This window comes from Aotus nancymaae, unplaced genomic scaffold (assembly GCF_030222135.1).
Source record: "Aotus nancymaae isolate 86718 unplaced genomic scaffold, 86718_ANA_hifiasm-v0.15.2.pri h1tg000022l_1, whole genome shotgun sequence".
NCBI lineage: Eukaryota > Metazoa > Chordata > Mammalia > Primates > Aotidae > Aotus > Aotus nancymaae.
Window position 1 is genome coordinate 18,028,070 of NW_026988435.1, and position 15,317 is coordinate 18,043,386.

General features: G+C 34.0%; 1 protein-coding gene and 1 non-coding gene across 28 annotated transcripts in view; both read right to left on the bottom strand.

Annotated features, from left to right (window-relative positions):
* The window catches only part of ROBO2 (roundabout guidance receptor 2), a 1,679,075-nt gene that overhangs the window by 533,366 nt on the left and 1,130,392 nt on the right, over nucleotides 1–15,317 (bottom strand). For all 27 annotated transcript variants that reach the window (XM_012444747.2, XM_064380041.1, XM_064380040.1 and 24 more), the window contains one exon: nucleotides 530–856. In XM_012444747.2, coding sequence (XP_012300170.2) covers nucleotides 530–856 — 327 coding nt within the window. The remainder of the gene's footprint in view (nucleotides 1–529; nucleotides 857–15,317) is intronic.
* LOC135276417 (U6 spliceosomal RNA) lies at nucleotides 6,588–6,694 on the bottom strand. Its single transcript, XR_010343960.1, has one exon. It is a non-coding gene; the product is annotated as a U6 spliceosomal RNA (small nuclear RNA).

The following is a 15,317-nucleotide window of genomic DNA, read 5'->3' on the forward strand; positions in this document are numbered from 1 at the left end:
TCCCGAATTGAGCCTGGAAATAGAAGAGTAGGTATAACCTACAGAATAAGAAAGTATGTTCTTTTTCATGTTGCTGATAAAAATTAGATTTCAAAGTAAATGTATATATCTATATGTGTGTAGGGGTGTGTGTGTATAATTACTCATCTATAAATTGATAACAGAAATAGGGACAATATTGAATGTATACCTTGTCATGCTACACACAAACTTTTCATTTTAACATAGCCAACTTTAAAACTTGATTATGTCTCTCATTAATAATTCAAATCTTAAGTATGAACAGTATCATTGACACTTTGCTTTCTTATAATAACATATCGGCCACCTTGATTTCATATAAACACATTTTCTCCAACTCTCTGGCTTGATATTATCTTGACCAGACTTCTTAAAAGAAGGCCAAGTAAAATTATTCAGTGTGTTGATTTTTTGATTCTTTAGGCTTTAGCATCTATGGGAACACATCAAAACTTACTTGAAATAAATAAAAGTAAATGTGCATGTGAGGTGCGTTATGTTCACTTACATGCCACTTCCAGAGATGCATTTCGACTCACTGCTTCGCCAAGATAGTTCCTTGCAACACAAACGTAGCTTCCTTCATCAGGCTTACTTCTGCGCCCATGCACGATGCGCAAGAAGAATAAGGATCCGCTGGGCAGAAGCATCCTGTGGGACCGGGGATCGTCCTTGTCAGTCTCCACCCGCTCCCCATCTTTGTACCACTCAATGGTGGGTGTTGGCCGGCCCTCGGCCTTACAGTTCAGAGTCGTGGGCTCTCCCTTAGAGACGATGACATCGGAAGGGTGCTCCACAATCCGCGGGGGAAAGTCTTCCTGGCGAAGACGCGATCCTACAAAACATGACAGAATAAAGACAAGCTTTAACATTTCCTTATCAAAACCTTCAGTTTCACTTAGGTTCCTGATGGTGAAATTAAACCCTTCGATTATTCCACTGAATATGATTTTGCCTATGTTTCGTTTCGTGTATCTCATAAGTCATCCCAACTCCTTTGTGGAATGGGCAATATATCAATACGTTAATATGTTAACTCTAAGGAGTTAGGTTTAATGTGTTCCATGAATCAAGACAAGCAAAAGTAAAACAGAACAAGAGATTTTCTTCTGGGGTCAGCATGGGGATTAAGATGAGTAAGACTAATTTCCTGTCCTCAGATTGCTTACTATATACTGGGCAACCCCTAGAAGACACACATAGATATCATTCAGTGTGCTGCCAATGTGTTATCAGACTAACACAAAAAGAGACCTGCAAATTATGTACAAAGATTATCTCCATTTAACAGATGAGTCAAAAGCTTAGGAAATGATGTCAGTTGCCCAGGAATGTAGATAAAGCAGGCAGTAGAGGCAGGAATTAGAACTCAAGTGTATTTGACTGAAGAGCTCAAGTATAAATCACTATGTTAAAATGGAATGTGGCTGCGTAGAAGTACATAAGAAATGTACCATAGGCAGCGAGAAAAAATTCAAAAGTTAACTCTAAATCAAGCATAATAAGAGATCTCTTCCCCCAAAAAATTACATTTAGATTTAGCTTTAAAGAATGAAAATATGACAACTAAAAGAGAAAAGCATCATGCAAAGGACACCCTCAGCAAAAAGAGAAAGAAATGAGAGTTATGTGCATGCTACATTTCACAATCAGGAAGGAAGATGACATAGCAGAAAAGGGCGTAAGGCAGTCTTATAGCCTGAGACAATAGGCTTTATACCATGCTCAGGATTCTGACTATTATTTCACCTGGCTCACAGATTTTAAGGAGGCAGTGACATGACTATGTGTATAACTGAAAGATACTTTTAGTCTGCATCATCAATAAGGGATAGCAATGGAGATATGAAGACAGTTGTAATTTACTTTGATAGTCCAAGAGAAAAATAAAAAGAATCTGAGCTTGGGAAATGATGGTTTAGGTAGAAAAGAAGAAGGAAAAATACACCATATCACACACAAAAAAATGCTTGACAGAATTTGGTATATCCCTATACACAGTACAAAGAAAGAGAGATCGTACCAGTGACTTCCCTGCGAATGCAATAAAAGTGGTGCCACACGGGGCATAAGAAATAGGAAGAGAAGGACCTGCTGATACTTTATGAACAAATTTTTGCGTAATGTGTTATTTTGAATATTTTTCATTTATATGGTGTCCATTACCATTATTTGTGAAAATGTTCTACCAGCTGCTGCAAGTAAATCAAAAGGAGATGCTCAGAGGAATCGCCATGTATGGGGACAAAATGATTATATAGATAAGCACTTCTTAAAAGTTTGCTCTTACAACTTTCTAACCAGTCACCAAATATGAGCACATTTCTCTTCAATACATTTGCTTCTCAATGTTACCTCAGTTCACTCTCAATATTGAAAATACATTTTAATGTATTAAAGGGGATTTAATCTAGTCTTATATAAACTTTTTTTTCTTAAGTGGATTAATTTTTAAAGGTTGCTATTATTTTTTAATCACATCAGTCCAAAAAGGAATGTATACATTACAAGTGTTAGATACCCAAAGCAAAAGAGTAATTTATGGTTCACAGGTCAGAAATTTAAAAAGAACTAAAGAGAACCAAAGCATCTAGAGAAGTAATTACAGTATACATCACGATAATAAAGGTTATAGATCATGAGTACTGGGTCTTAAAGCAATGAGAGATTTACAGAATATAAAAGTAATGACGATTTTTAAAATTCATTATCAAGAAAGTTCCCAAAGTATTTAAATAGCACTGGCTAAATATGAGCAGCTTGCAAATCAGAAGCATATTCTCAATATAAAGGTCTGGAAACACAGCCATAGATTCTGAACCTAAAATACGTCGAGAGTTTATGCCACTTTTCATGTAATAGGCATATAGTAGGCTACAATCATCTGTTTAGATAGCCTCTTTGTTCTCCTTTAATCTCCCTATGCACAGTGACCTACATTCTACCTACTGCAAAAACTGTTCTACTATTAAAAGTAGTCGAGTAAATTATCCATGCTACTAGGGTGTTATCTACTATGTTAACTTGTCTCTAACTTCTTAGGCAGTAGGCCTGGAGAAGGGCTGAATAAGAAGGGCTTAATAAAATACACTGATAGTTATTAAATAAAATATAAAGTAATAGATTTATAAAGAAAAAGGGATAAAATATCTAAGCAATTAAGCAAGAAGATTTAAAATCCAGCATGTCCAATGAGCACACAAAGAATTTTACTCATTTATCATTACAATATATGTAAACTATGTTAACTAAAGATTATGGTACTGTCATATCAGGATACTCTTCTAGTAATTTTACTCCTACTTTTATAAAAACATCAAAGAACATCTACAACCTAAATGTAAAAAGTAAAGCTATAAAATGATTACAAAAAAATTATATAGGCAAGGTTTTATGATTTTGAGTTAGGTGATACCTTCTGGGATGTGATACCAAAAGATAAGCAACAGGAGAAAAAATAAATAAACTGGATGTTACATAATGGTTAAATATTTGTGCTTGAAAGAATACTACACACTGAATCAGAAAAAACAATCTGCAAATCATATACCGGATAATGGATTTATATCCAGAATATCCAAAGAACTCACAACTCAATAAAAGTATAAATAATCAAATTTTAAATGGGCAAAGATTGGAATAAGAAGTTGGACAAATTTGACAAAGAAGTTAGACAAATAGACAGTAACCACATAAAGAGATACACCACATCATTAGCTATTAGAGAAATACAAATCAAAACTACAATGAAATACGCTTCATACTCACTAGGACATATATAATCAAAACAATGTAAAATAACAAATATTGTCAAGGATGTAAAAAAACTGAAAGCCTCATCCATTGCTGGTGTGAATTTAAATCGTACAGTCACTTTGGAAAAAAATCTGGAAGAATGTCAAACATGTAGTTACCACATGACCCAGGGATTTCACTCCTAGATATTTATCACCCCAAAATGAAATCATACATCCACACAAAATTTACTCATGAATATTCATAGCAGTATTATTCGCCATAGCCAAGAAAGTAGAAAGAACTCAAATGACTACCAACTGAACTGATAAAAAGAGTGAATCAACAAGATAAACGCCCATGATGAATGGATAAATAAAATGTGCTATATCTATACAATGAAATATTATTCAGCCTTAAAAATGAAGTATGAATAATGCATGCTACAACATAGATGAACATGGATAACATAAGTAAAAGAAGCCAGTTGAAATGGATCACATATTGTACAATTCCATTTATGTGAAATGTCCAGAGTAGGAAAATCCACAGACATAAAATGTAGATTAACACTTGCCTAGGGCTGAGCTACGGAAGTAGGGAATGGAGGGGGTCTGGGAAAGTTCTTCCAATAGGGATGGGATTTCTTTAAGGGTGATGAAAATATTCTGAAATTAATTATGGTGATGGTTGCATTACTCTTTGAATGTCATAAAGATTATTATATTGTATACTTTGGGTGAGTTTTGCGGTATATGAATTGTATCTCAAGCAAATTTTTGAAAAATTGATAGATAAAAGAACACCATAAACAAGTTTAATAAAAAGTGTATAATAATTTGTGCTTGCTCCTAACAATAGTTAACATGATTTTCTTCATTTATAATTTTAGGCTCTAATGAAATCATCAGGTTTGCAATAGATAATTAGGACATAAAAAACTTTAAAGGTCTCACCAGCCAGATAGATAGATAGATTAGAGAGACAGGGAGAAAGACAGATTAGAAAGATAGATATACAGAAATACTACTAAAATCTAAGTTTTAGGATGATATTAAAAATATGGGTTAATCTCCATAATTCTGAGCTTTCTTAAATTCAGACATTACATAACAATAGCAGTGATTTTAAGATGGACCCAATGCTTGAGCCTTACATGAGTCTTTGGATTCTTTAAAATTGTGTGTGAAAATAAGTATTATTGTGTAAAGGGGAGGTAGTAGTGGTGGGGGGCAGTGTAGCTTTCATCATATTCCCAAAGAGGTTGGGCCTTTAAGATTGTCAAGGAGCACTAAATTACTGGGTATTCTGTATTATTGGATAAAACAACTCCATTAGTTGGTCAAAAAGCTGAGTTGTCAGCAAAACTCACCAGGGATTCAGAACAGAACACTAAGTGGGGTTGCTCATCACATGAAGTGCCATGAAACAGCTCAACCTCAACAGTTTTGTTATCTAAAGTGTGAGCCACTCGACTAGCAACAAAAGCATCATCCAAAGGTGTATTAGAAATAGAGGATCTTAGGCCCAAACCTACATATCTGAAATCTGAATCTTCAATTTAATAAGATCCCCTACTCTTCATCAGATATTTCTATGCACAACACCATTTGATAAGCACTGCTCAAACCAGTTGTTTTGTTTTTCTTTTTCTTGAGATGGAGTATTGTTCTGTTGCCCAGGCTGGATTGCAATGGCACCAAATCTGCTCACCGTAACCTCTGCCTCCTGGGTTCAAGAGATTCTCCTGCCTCAGCCTTCCAAGTAGCTGGGACTACAAGCATGCACCACCATGCCCAGCTAATTTTGTATTTTTAGTAGAGACAGGGTTTCTCCGTGTTGGTCAGGCTGGTCTCAAACTCTGGACCTCAGGTGATCCACCCGCCTGGGCCTCCCAAAGTGCTAGGATTACAGGCATGAGCCACCTCACTCGGCCTCAAACCAGTTTTTTTATGGCTCTGAGCTAACCATGTTTTTAAAAGAAGAGGAAGAGGAGGAGAGGGAAGAGAAGGAGGAGGAGGAGGAGGAGGAGGTAAGAAAGAAAACTTATATAGCCTGTGAAGCTTGAAATATTTACTAAGGTTTGCCCACTCTGCTCAAGAGTACCTGATTATCATTTTCCATTTAAAGTTCATTTTTAATTTAAATTTATTTTATAAATAAATTTATAAATATCTCTTCTACATATTTCAAATGAAAATTATTTTGATAGCAATGTTAATATTGCCCATATAATGAGAAATTTTTTAAGACTCCTATTTGAACAGATAGGCTAAGCAATGTATGAAAATAACTCTCTACAATTCCAGTTTCACTTGTGGTTGATATCATGTCTGGCATCTTTTTATATCTCAAGTATTAATTGGGCCATCAGTCAAGTTTTAATTTAAATAATTTCTTCAATTCTCTCTTTTTCCACATGTAAAAGAGAGAGGAAATCTATTTCCTCTCTCTTTTATAATAATAAAAGAAAGATAATGAAAATTGGTCAGAGGGTCCTAAAGATGAATATTCAAATGTTTATTTGTACTGTCCAAGAAAGTAAGCTGTGAAATCTTCATGTAAATTGTCCATAATTGAATAGATTGGAGAAGCAGAATTAGAATTCATGACCTTTAATCCAAAATGTGCCACGCTTCTTTAGAAATGAACAGAGAACCAAGCAAATAATGCAAATGGCATCTAGGCTAATTCCAAAGCTCCCTTCTAAAGATTATTTCAATAAAATGTAGCACAGGAATGTTGCTAGTCGTAATTTAAGCAGAAAACATTTTCCTTGATTTTCAAAGCCTGATTCTCAAGCTACCTTTATCACAATCATCTGAGATTTTTTATTTTTCTATTGCTTCATGGATTTGCATGTCATCCTGGCCCAGAGACCATGTTAATCTCCTCTGTATTGCTCTAGTTTTAGTATATGTGCTGCCAAAGTGAGCATTAAGATATCTCTTTAAAATATAGATTTTTTTTTTTTTTTTTTGAGACAGAGACTCGTTCTGTTGCCCAGGCTGGAGTGCAGTGGCATAATCTTGGCTCACTGCAACCTCTGCCTCTCGGATTGAAGCAATTCTCATGCCTCAGCCTCCTGTGTAGCTGGGACTACAGGCATGTACTATCACATCTGGCTAATTTTTTGTATCATTAATAGACATGGGTTTTCATCATATTGGCCAGGCTGGTCTCAAACTCCTAGCTCAAGTGATCCTCCCGTCTTGGCCTCCTGAAGTGCTAGGATTACAGGTATGAGCCACATTACCTGGCCAACAAATTCTTAGTCTCCATAGTGAACAAGACGCATCAGAAATTACCAGTGAAAGGTTCCATGAAGCTACACTTTTTCCATGCTTACCAGAAGATCACATAGTTAGACCTGGCTAGATGTAGCATTCCACAGCATCGTCAAGTTAGTCAGCCAGATGCAGATGCATCTTTGAATAATGTTCTAAGCACCTTAATTTACATAGAGACTTCTCAGAGACTCTCAAACAATGACTTTGTAATGATTTTTGGTAAAATATTTGATATTTTGAAAAGTTGAGTGGTTTATTAGCACTTCAAACTTTTTGAAGGTAAAGTATAAATTATAATTCATGAATATAGTTAATTTTAATTTTATTTAGTCAGTAACCACTCATTTGCAGTGAGTGCCAGAGAACATTTGTTTTCAGGAAGAGATTTCAATCACACAGCATAATAAAGGAGGAAAATGTACCTAGATGAATACTTGTTGATTTCATTTCATGTGTTACAAAGTAAAATGTTTCTGCCTCCTTGTTGAGTTGAATACAGTATTTCCTTGAACTGAGTTTTATTTTTCATTTACAAATTGTTTAGCCCTATCAACTATTAGTCCCTCTACAAATCAAGCAATGTATTTCAAACTGTTCTAAATTTTTCTGAGGGCAAAAAAAATTCTTGGCAAATTAGGTACAGGGTGTAAAATATACTTCCTCCAGCAAAATTTCTATGTAGTGTTTATTTTTCTCTTTTAAAAATGTATGGTAACAGTATGTTCTAAACACAACTATGTCTGTTTTAACAAAATATTTCCCCAAAAATTATATAAACAAAATTAGGAAGATTTTCCAGAATTACTTCAATTCTGAATATGATCAGAGATACCTGCTGATTTGAGAGATACAATAGTACCATATGAAAAGGTGAAGGTTGCCTGACACGTCACAAAAGGAAGGAGGTGGTGTGGTACAAATAAAGAACACAGGGTATTAATCAGCTAATATTCATGCCTCATTTGCACCAGGTAGATCAGAATATCAATGTCTATAAAGAATGGTTTCAAAGATTAAAAGAAATCATATATATGGATGACGAGAATGAGCAGCAGGCATTTAGCAAAATATTTTTTCCCCTCCTAGAAACCATGACAAATATTCTTTCCAAAATTTAGCCTGTAAAACTCTACAATCCAATTGACAATAGTTTCTCTTTGCTGAGGATCATTCGTACATTAATGTTTTACTGCTTGATACATTTTAGTTAGACCAGGCTGCTAGCTTTACACTAGATTTCCAAAGAATTCGAGTTGTTACTATTTATCGTTAGACAAAATAAATCTAATTCAAAATTTACATCACTGAGATAAACATATCTCAGAACCACTGCAAATGTTATCTACGTTGATTAGTGAGCTAAGTTAATTTGCAGTGAAATGGAATTAATGAATCACTCTATCAATCCATCACGTCTGTCCATAAAAACTTTTCCATCCTTGAACTCTGCATGATGATTAAATTCCAGCTTACTTTGCTTATGAGGAAGGAGGGATTAGAAAAGGGTTATGAGATAACTTTCTGGGCTTTTTTAAAGAGGTCCAATGACGTGATAGGATATGGCGAGAAGGTCAATATTTGGAAAACTCGAAGGCCTTTTTATCCATTTGAACTTTACTAAAACTCTCTCAGGAGATTTCCTAATTTGCCATTGGCCTAAATAAATTTATAAGATTATTATCCTTCTGGAAGCACAGCAGTGCCATGTTAATAAAAATAAGTGTACATTTGAAACAAAATCAAAATTGAGACCTAGAAATACTACTTATTTTTAGAAAATTTCAAACTAACTTTTTAGTGTCCTAAAACTAAAGGGCTCATAGTGTGGAAGGGAATTGGTTTTGACAAACCTCTCTGGATAAAAGAGGTTTGTCAAACTCAACAGGCAGCCTTGATTCTGAAAGTTTCCAGTTGCCAAGAATTTGCCAAGAATTTCTTCTGCCCTCAGAAAAATTTAGAAGTTTGAAATACATTGCTTGACTTGTAGAGGGACTAATAGTTAATAGGGCTATCCAGTTTGTAAAAGAAAACTAAAACTTGCTTCAAGGAAGTACTATAACTCAACAAGGAGGCAGAAGCATTTTACTTTGTAACACATGAAATGAAATCAACAAGTATTAATCTGGGTGCAAAATAGCAACCTGCAGCATCCCTGTGACCTCACTTTCCAGGTCCAGAAAACAGAAGATTGGCTATCGGTGGTCCTTTTACAAACCCTTATTTGTAAAGAGAGTACTAAAGAACTGAAATTTCTTTCCCAAAACTGAGACTAGAAGGATATAGTTGTCTTAGCTGTAGGTCCAAGCTCTGTTTTCAGAAAAACCTTTTCTTCTTTCTCTATCATCTCTTCTTCTTACCCCAATTTTGGAAGTCTAAAAGATTATTAGAAAATCCCAAGCACTAGTTTTCAGTTGTTTGTTTGCTTGGCTTTTTAACTGGACCAAACATGGTTACTTATATCACCTTAAGCAATTACCTAAATTGTTGTTCTTTTTTTGCACTATTTATTAATCCCAAAATTGAGGCAAGTGGAAGAGTAAATTGCTATAACTTCATTGTTCTGTAGTGTGATCACACTATTTATGGCTGTCAGATTAATGATGTCTTAATAGATATATCTAAAAGAGAGGATAATGAGTAGCAATTTAAATTTATAAACACACTTTCCTTTTTTTAAAAAAACACACACGCTTTAGATTACTGTTCATACTTTTGATAAATGTATAGATTACAAAGGTTAGCCTTTGTAGGTCTTGTATCTGCTATCAAAAGCAATGGGTATTACACACATTCTCAGAAAACCCTCCAAAAGTTAACAATGATTTAAAAGACTGAAAACACAGCTTATGTAACACTTGAAATTTATTCCTAAATTTCCATAAAATGTATCCATATGGTCAGTATATGCATGATCTACAAATCATTTTAACCAAAGACGAACTGGCTATATTAGATAGTTATCTTAAAAATAACTGTCGGGGGAGCGGGGGAGTGATAGCATCAGAATAAACAGCTAATCATAAGGGGCTTAATACCTAGGTGATGGATTGACAGGTGCAGCAAATCACCATGGCACACGTTCACTTGTGTAACAAACCTGCACGTCTTGCATATGTATCGCAGAGCTTAAAATAAAATGAAAAAAATAAAATTGAAAAAAATGTCATTCATTATGTAAAATAAAACCTTGAGCATTCAGTGAAGATCTTCAAAATTTCCTTCCTTATTTGGGGTGAATGGGGTTGCTCTTTCAGGTGAAGATAACTAATAAAGATTCATAAAACTTTCAATCTGAATTTCACAACTGTATTTCAGGTCTTTACCTATCTATCATTAACAGAAATTGCTAAAAATATAAAAATTAGAACACTTTTTCCCCTGTTTTTTTCCTCCTCCACCACATGTTATTCAGTGCCTTTATCAGGTAAGTCTTAATCACTTTTTCAAATGCTATTCAATTTTCTGGCTCCCCACATCAAAATTGAGCCACTGACTGAGCAAGTGGGTACCAGTGACAGAGCATCAGCACCCATGGGGAGTGCAGGGTTGTTTGTGTAAGTTAGAGTCAGAAGCTGAAGGCAATCAAACCAAAGATGGACAAATAAGAATATATATATTCTTATTTGTGTAAATATATATGTGTGTGTGTGTATGTGTATGTGTGTGTATACACATGTATATATAATATTAAAGAGAAATTTTGAAATCCCTAAACTGAAGGTTTCTAGAAAACTGTTAGGGGTGGTTTTCCTCCTGAGAAATAACACATTACTCTCTACTTTAGAAATACATTCCAACAATTCAGTGAGGAGCCGATGTATTAACCTGGATATTCATCCAATACTATTTCAAATCAATTTGCTACATCTTACATGGTTGAGGGTATTTTTTAAAGTGTGATTTACTGCCCAATTGGAGGTTTTCATGGCTTATGCAGATTACCTTACAATGACAAAATCAATCCCTATTCCAGGAAGATAGCTTGGAAATTTAGCTTCTTATTATCATATTTATAATATTTTGATGTGATTGGAAATTGCATTTGGCTTTACAAAAGGTGATGCAATGAAACAATCTCCAAACTCATTAAATTGTCTAATAATGTTTAATTTTCTAAAAAGCTTTGGCATTTACTTAATGAAGACTATGAATTGGTCTCCAGAAAAGGAGATTCTACTTAAATAAACTCTGAATGGAGTGATAACATTTTTGCCTTCTATTATATTTTCTTCTATTCTATTTCTATATTGTGAAAATTCTGTAGCAGTAGCATTAATCTTAGTAACTATAGATGTGAAAGGACCCAGTGTCAATGTGTAAAGGACACTATTCCCACCAGCAATGACATTTTACACATGTGTGTGCTAAGCTTTGTTAAATACTTAGTTAATCAATTTGCCTGGAACTCTTGATAAATTTTCCTGCACTCCAAAATATTTCATAATAAAGTTAAATTGAGATTCAATGATCCTACTTAAAATTTCAGACAAACTTACTTTACTATGTAAGTACATAAAAGACTTTTAAAAGACAGAATGGAAAATGTGATTACAATCCATATAGTTTCTTAAAGGAATAACAGCTAAATCACTACCAAAAAAATTACAGTTGTCATGAGCCAAATGCATTATTTGCATCATGTCCAAGGAATGCACACAATAACTAATTTTAGGCTTGTTCATTTCTAATCAGCATTCATCTACTACAGAATTTGGCCTAAGATGCAATTCTCATCACATTACTCTATTATTTTTAAAAATATGATTTATAAACCATGGATTTGTGTATGTGGAATGGAGGTAAGGAATGATACTGCAGATACCAGATGTAAAATTTTGTGCAGGTATGTGCATATTCCTTTTTAAGAAATGATAAATTATATTTTTGGTAGTTAATATAAATTATCTGTCAATTGGAGGACTGATTTGAAATACCTCTTGTTCAAATGCTGAATAGAAGCGTGAACTGAGACAAATTTCTTACCTTCTCTGCATCTTGTTTCCCTATCTATAAAACATAGCAGTATCAGTCGAATAACATTGCTGGAAAGATTGAATAAGATTTTGTCATGTGCTCAGTACACAGCAAGCACTCAATAAATGCTCCCTAGTAGTATAAGCATTACTATAACGTGTAACTCTTTTATTAGTATAACCTCTATCTCTATACTCAAAGAAGTCTGTGACCCCTTAAAAACAATGAACAACATAAGATAGGGTCTTTTTAAGGCAAATACTGATGCCTAATAACTCTGTGTCCCACTAAACTATTTTAGTGAAATCGTTTATACCAACACTGTTGATTTTTCATTATAAAAATCTTCAAACAACTCCATGATTAATGCATAGGAAGCATCTATTTATTTTTGTTGGTTGCTTTTCCATTATAAGTTTAGAGAGAATGAAGGGATATTAAATAAAGTTTATTGAGGGCACAATAACATTACTTAAGTGGCATGACAGGAAAGGGAATATTATCAGAATATTATCTGAAACTGACTTTACCAGTGGTTTCAAGAGGTGGTCAAAACAAAATCACTCTCTCCCTTTTAAAGCAATATACTTTTCCCAGAAATTTCTAAATGACACCTTTATGAAATTGTGTCTCTTTAAAATAAAAGGCCTAAGTCAAAAATGAGTATAGTGGTACCAAAGATGAAAAGAAAGATTTCCTCTTGGATGGTGAAAATGACTGTATTAGAGTTGGTTTATTTAATATTGTACAATAGCTTTTAGAATTCTTTCCTGAAGTTTGTATCTTGGGAACAAAGGAGGCTTATAAAGGTATCTAAATACAACTTGGACTTATGGCTTTGTCTTTGTACCATACTTAGAATGAAGCGGTTTTCACAGTTGGGCAAACTGAACAGAAGTGACAGCATCATATTTCTTCAGAGAATTGGAGGATATTCACCTAAATTAACTTTCACTTCATGCAGGAGTGTAATTAAAGTGTTTACTCCATCAAAAACTCCTTAGATAAGAAAATAGTTTGAAAAAGGGGCTATGTTTTATCAGTTGCTTAAATTTGTAATAAGCTATCTTTACAAAATTATAGAATTCTATAGAAAATTTTTGAGTTTGCGTTTTGCCCTCATTTTATTCACTGCATTAAAATAATAAATCCATACAAATTCATGTCTTTAACAAAAATATTTTTTATAAATGTTTTTATTTGGCAAATCATAATTTTGATATGACAACTATAATAAGGGTATGCAAAGTTAGTTACATTTAGATTTGCAAATTTGTTATTTTAGTAGATAAGGAATATAATTTAATTATCAGGATACTTTTCATTTGGGGATCTACTTTCTCTTCATTTTTGTCTATTTATGATATCTATTGATGCCTTTTAAAAGCAAGTGATTTAGTAAAACTTGAGGTTTCTTTTCAGGAGATGTCTTCTGTTTCATAGCAAAATGACCAGTAGATAACATCACTGCTGCAACACAAATACTCAGTGTAGTTTTCAGTTAAAAGATTCTGTGTGCACCGAGAAAAAAGAGCTTATTTTTCTGCTGAATGGAGTAAAGCAGCAAATGTGAGTGCTATAAACATTTTTAAATGATTTTTTTCTGCTTGAATTATGTTTCACTAAAATATATGAGTCTCAATTCCTTGAGTCTCTCAAAAAACATCTGCAGCTTCTGGAAAAGTTATGGAATAATGTTGTTTTCCACTCAGCCCATTTACTTTGAAGCCTTATCAGAGGAGGGATCAAATGAAACTGATCATCCCCAGGTTTCCCCAGGTTATTACCATGTGGACATGGAATTAACCTCCATCCAGCCACTCTCAAAATGCAATGCTTTCTTGTCACAAATCACAAGAGTGGAACACAGAATTATTCTGGATTATGCTAAAAGGAAAGAAAAATGCTGACAGGCAGAGGTATAAAAATGTAAAGTGATAACGTTGGTGAAAGACAAGAATAACGATAGCTTCAAATAGGCTGGTATTTTTAAAATGTACAAAGTTGCCTTTACCATCAAATATTCAATATATCAAACTCTGATAAGTTGGATTTTATAAACAACCAGCAACTGAAACTCTGGAAGAAAATGAAAAGTATACAAATTTTAAAAGGGTATAATGATGTTTGCCTAATATTCCATGCAATTTTTCCTACTTTCAAAGGAGGCAATAATAACTAAATTTTAGTTTTTTTAGTGATGCACTCACTGCTGTTGAAACTTTTTTTTCTTTAAAAAAAGAAGATTGTTACTGGTTATCTTTGTTATGAATTTCCATTATACGTAGCAGGAAAAAAATAACATTTGAGTTTTATGTAAACTATTGAACTAGAAGTTTGAATTTTCTAATCACTTCTTATTCAATAGTTAGCACCTCCCAAGGTGTGTGTGCCTTCGATATCTACTCTTCTCTTAAATGCAGATAATTCGCTCATTCCACAGAAAACTCATTCCCTCTCACTGTTTCAGGTATTATCTCTACGACAACAATAGCCAAATGTGAGTTTAGTATCTCCAGCTAAGGAAAGTTTTAGGCTTTGTTCAGGTGCCCATCTAAAACCTCAGTCATCACTTCAAGGTCTATATATCTCAGAATGAAACCCTCACCTCACTCCCTTTCCCATATTTCATCATCCCTTCTTTCTGACATCAACTCCATCTTTCTTCAGGTCCCTAATGCTCAAAAATCCCTGTTGCGGGGTTTAACTCTTCCATTTCTATCATAACCACTTAGGCATACATTTCTGTGGATTCTTCCTTCTTTCTCCAGGTTTGTATCTGGAAATGACTGCCTCTCAGTTCCACAGTCACCATCTCTCTCTCTTGACACAAATTCACACTATCATTATTCTAAAAGCCTCATCATTTCTGTCTTCCAAATATATCCTTTCCTTTCCTTCATCACTTCATTCCTAGAAAAAATGCATAAGGATTTTGGGATAGTTAGAGATCGCTTTTCTTTAAACAAAGTAGGTTGGCTAGGCAAATCTCAAACTCTTATGGGGTGTGCTAAATGTTTATACTCCCTTTTCCAGTAGAAATCTACTTACTCACCGAACTGAGTTATAAGTTGGACTTCCCTAACTCCATCGTATGCATCCAGGATTATACAAGTTGCCTCATGAGTCATATGATGAAGTATAAAACTGAACCTCCATGCTGTACAGAATTTACTCAGCTGCCATGAGGTCTTTGTGACACTGATTTATGGTCAAAGGTGCCAGAACATCACTTACTATATTAGAACTTGGCTTTGTTTCTCATTTTTTGAGTTCACTGAAAATATGAAAAATTAC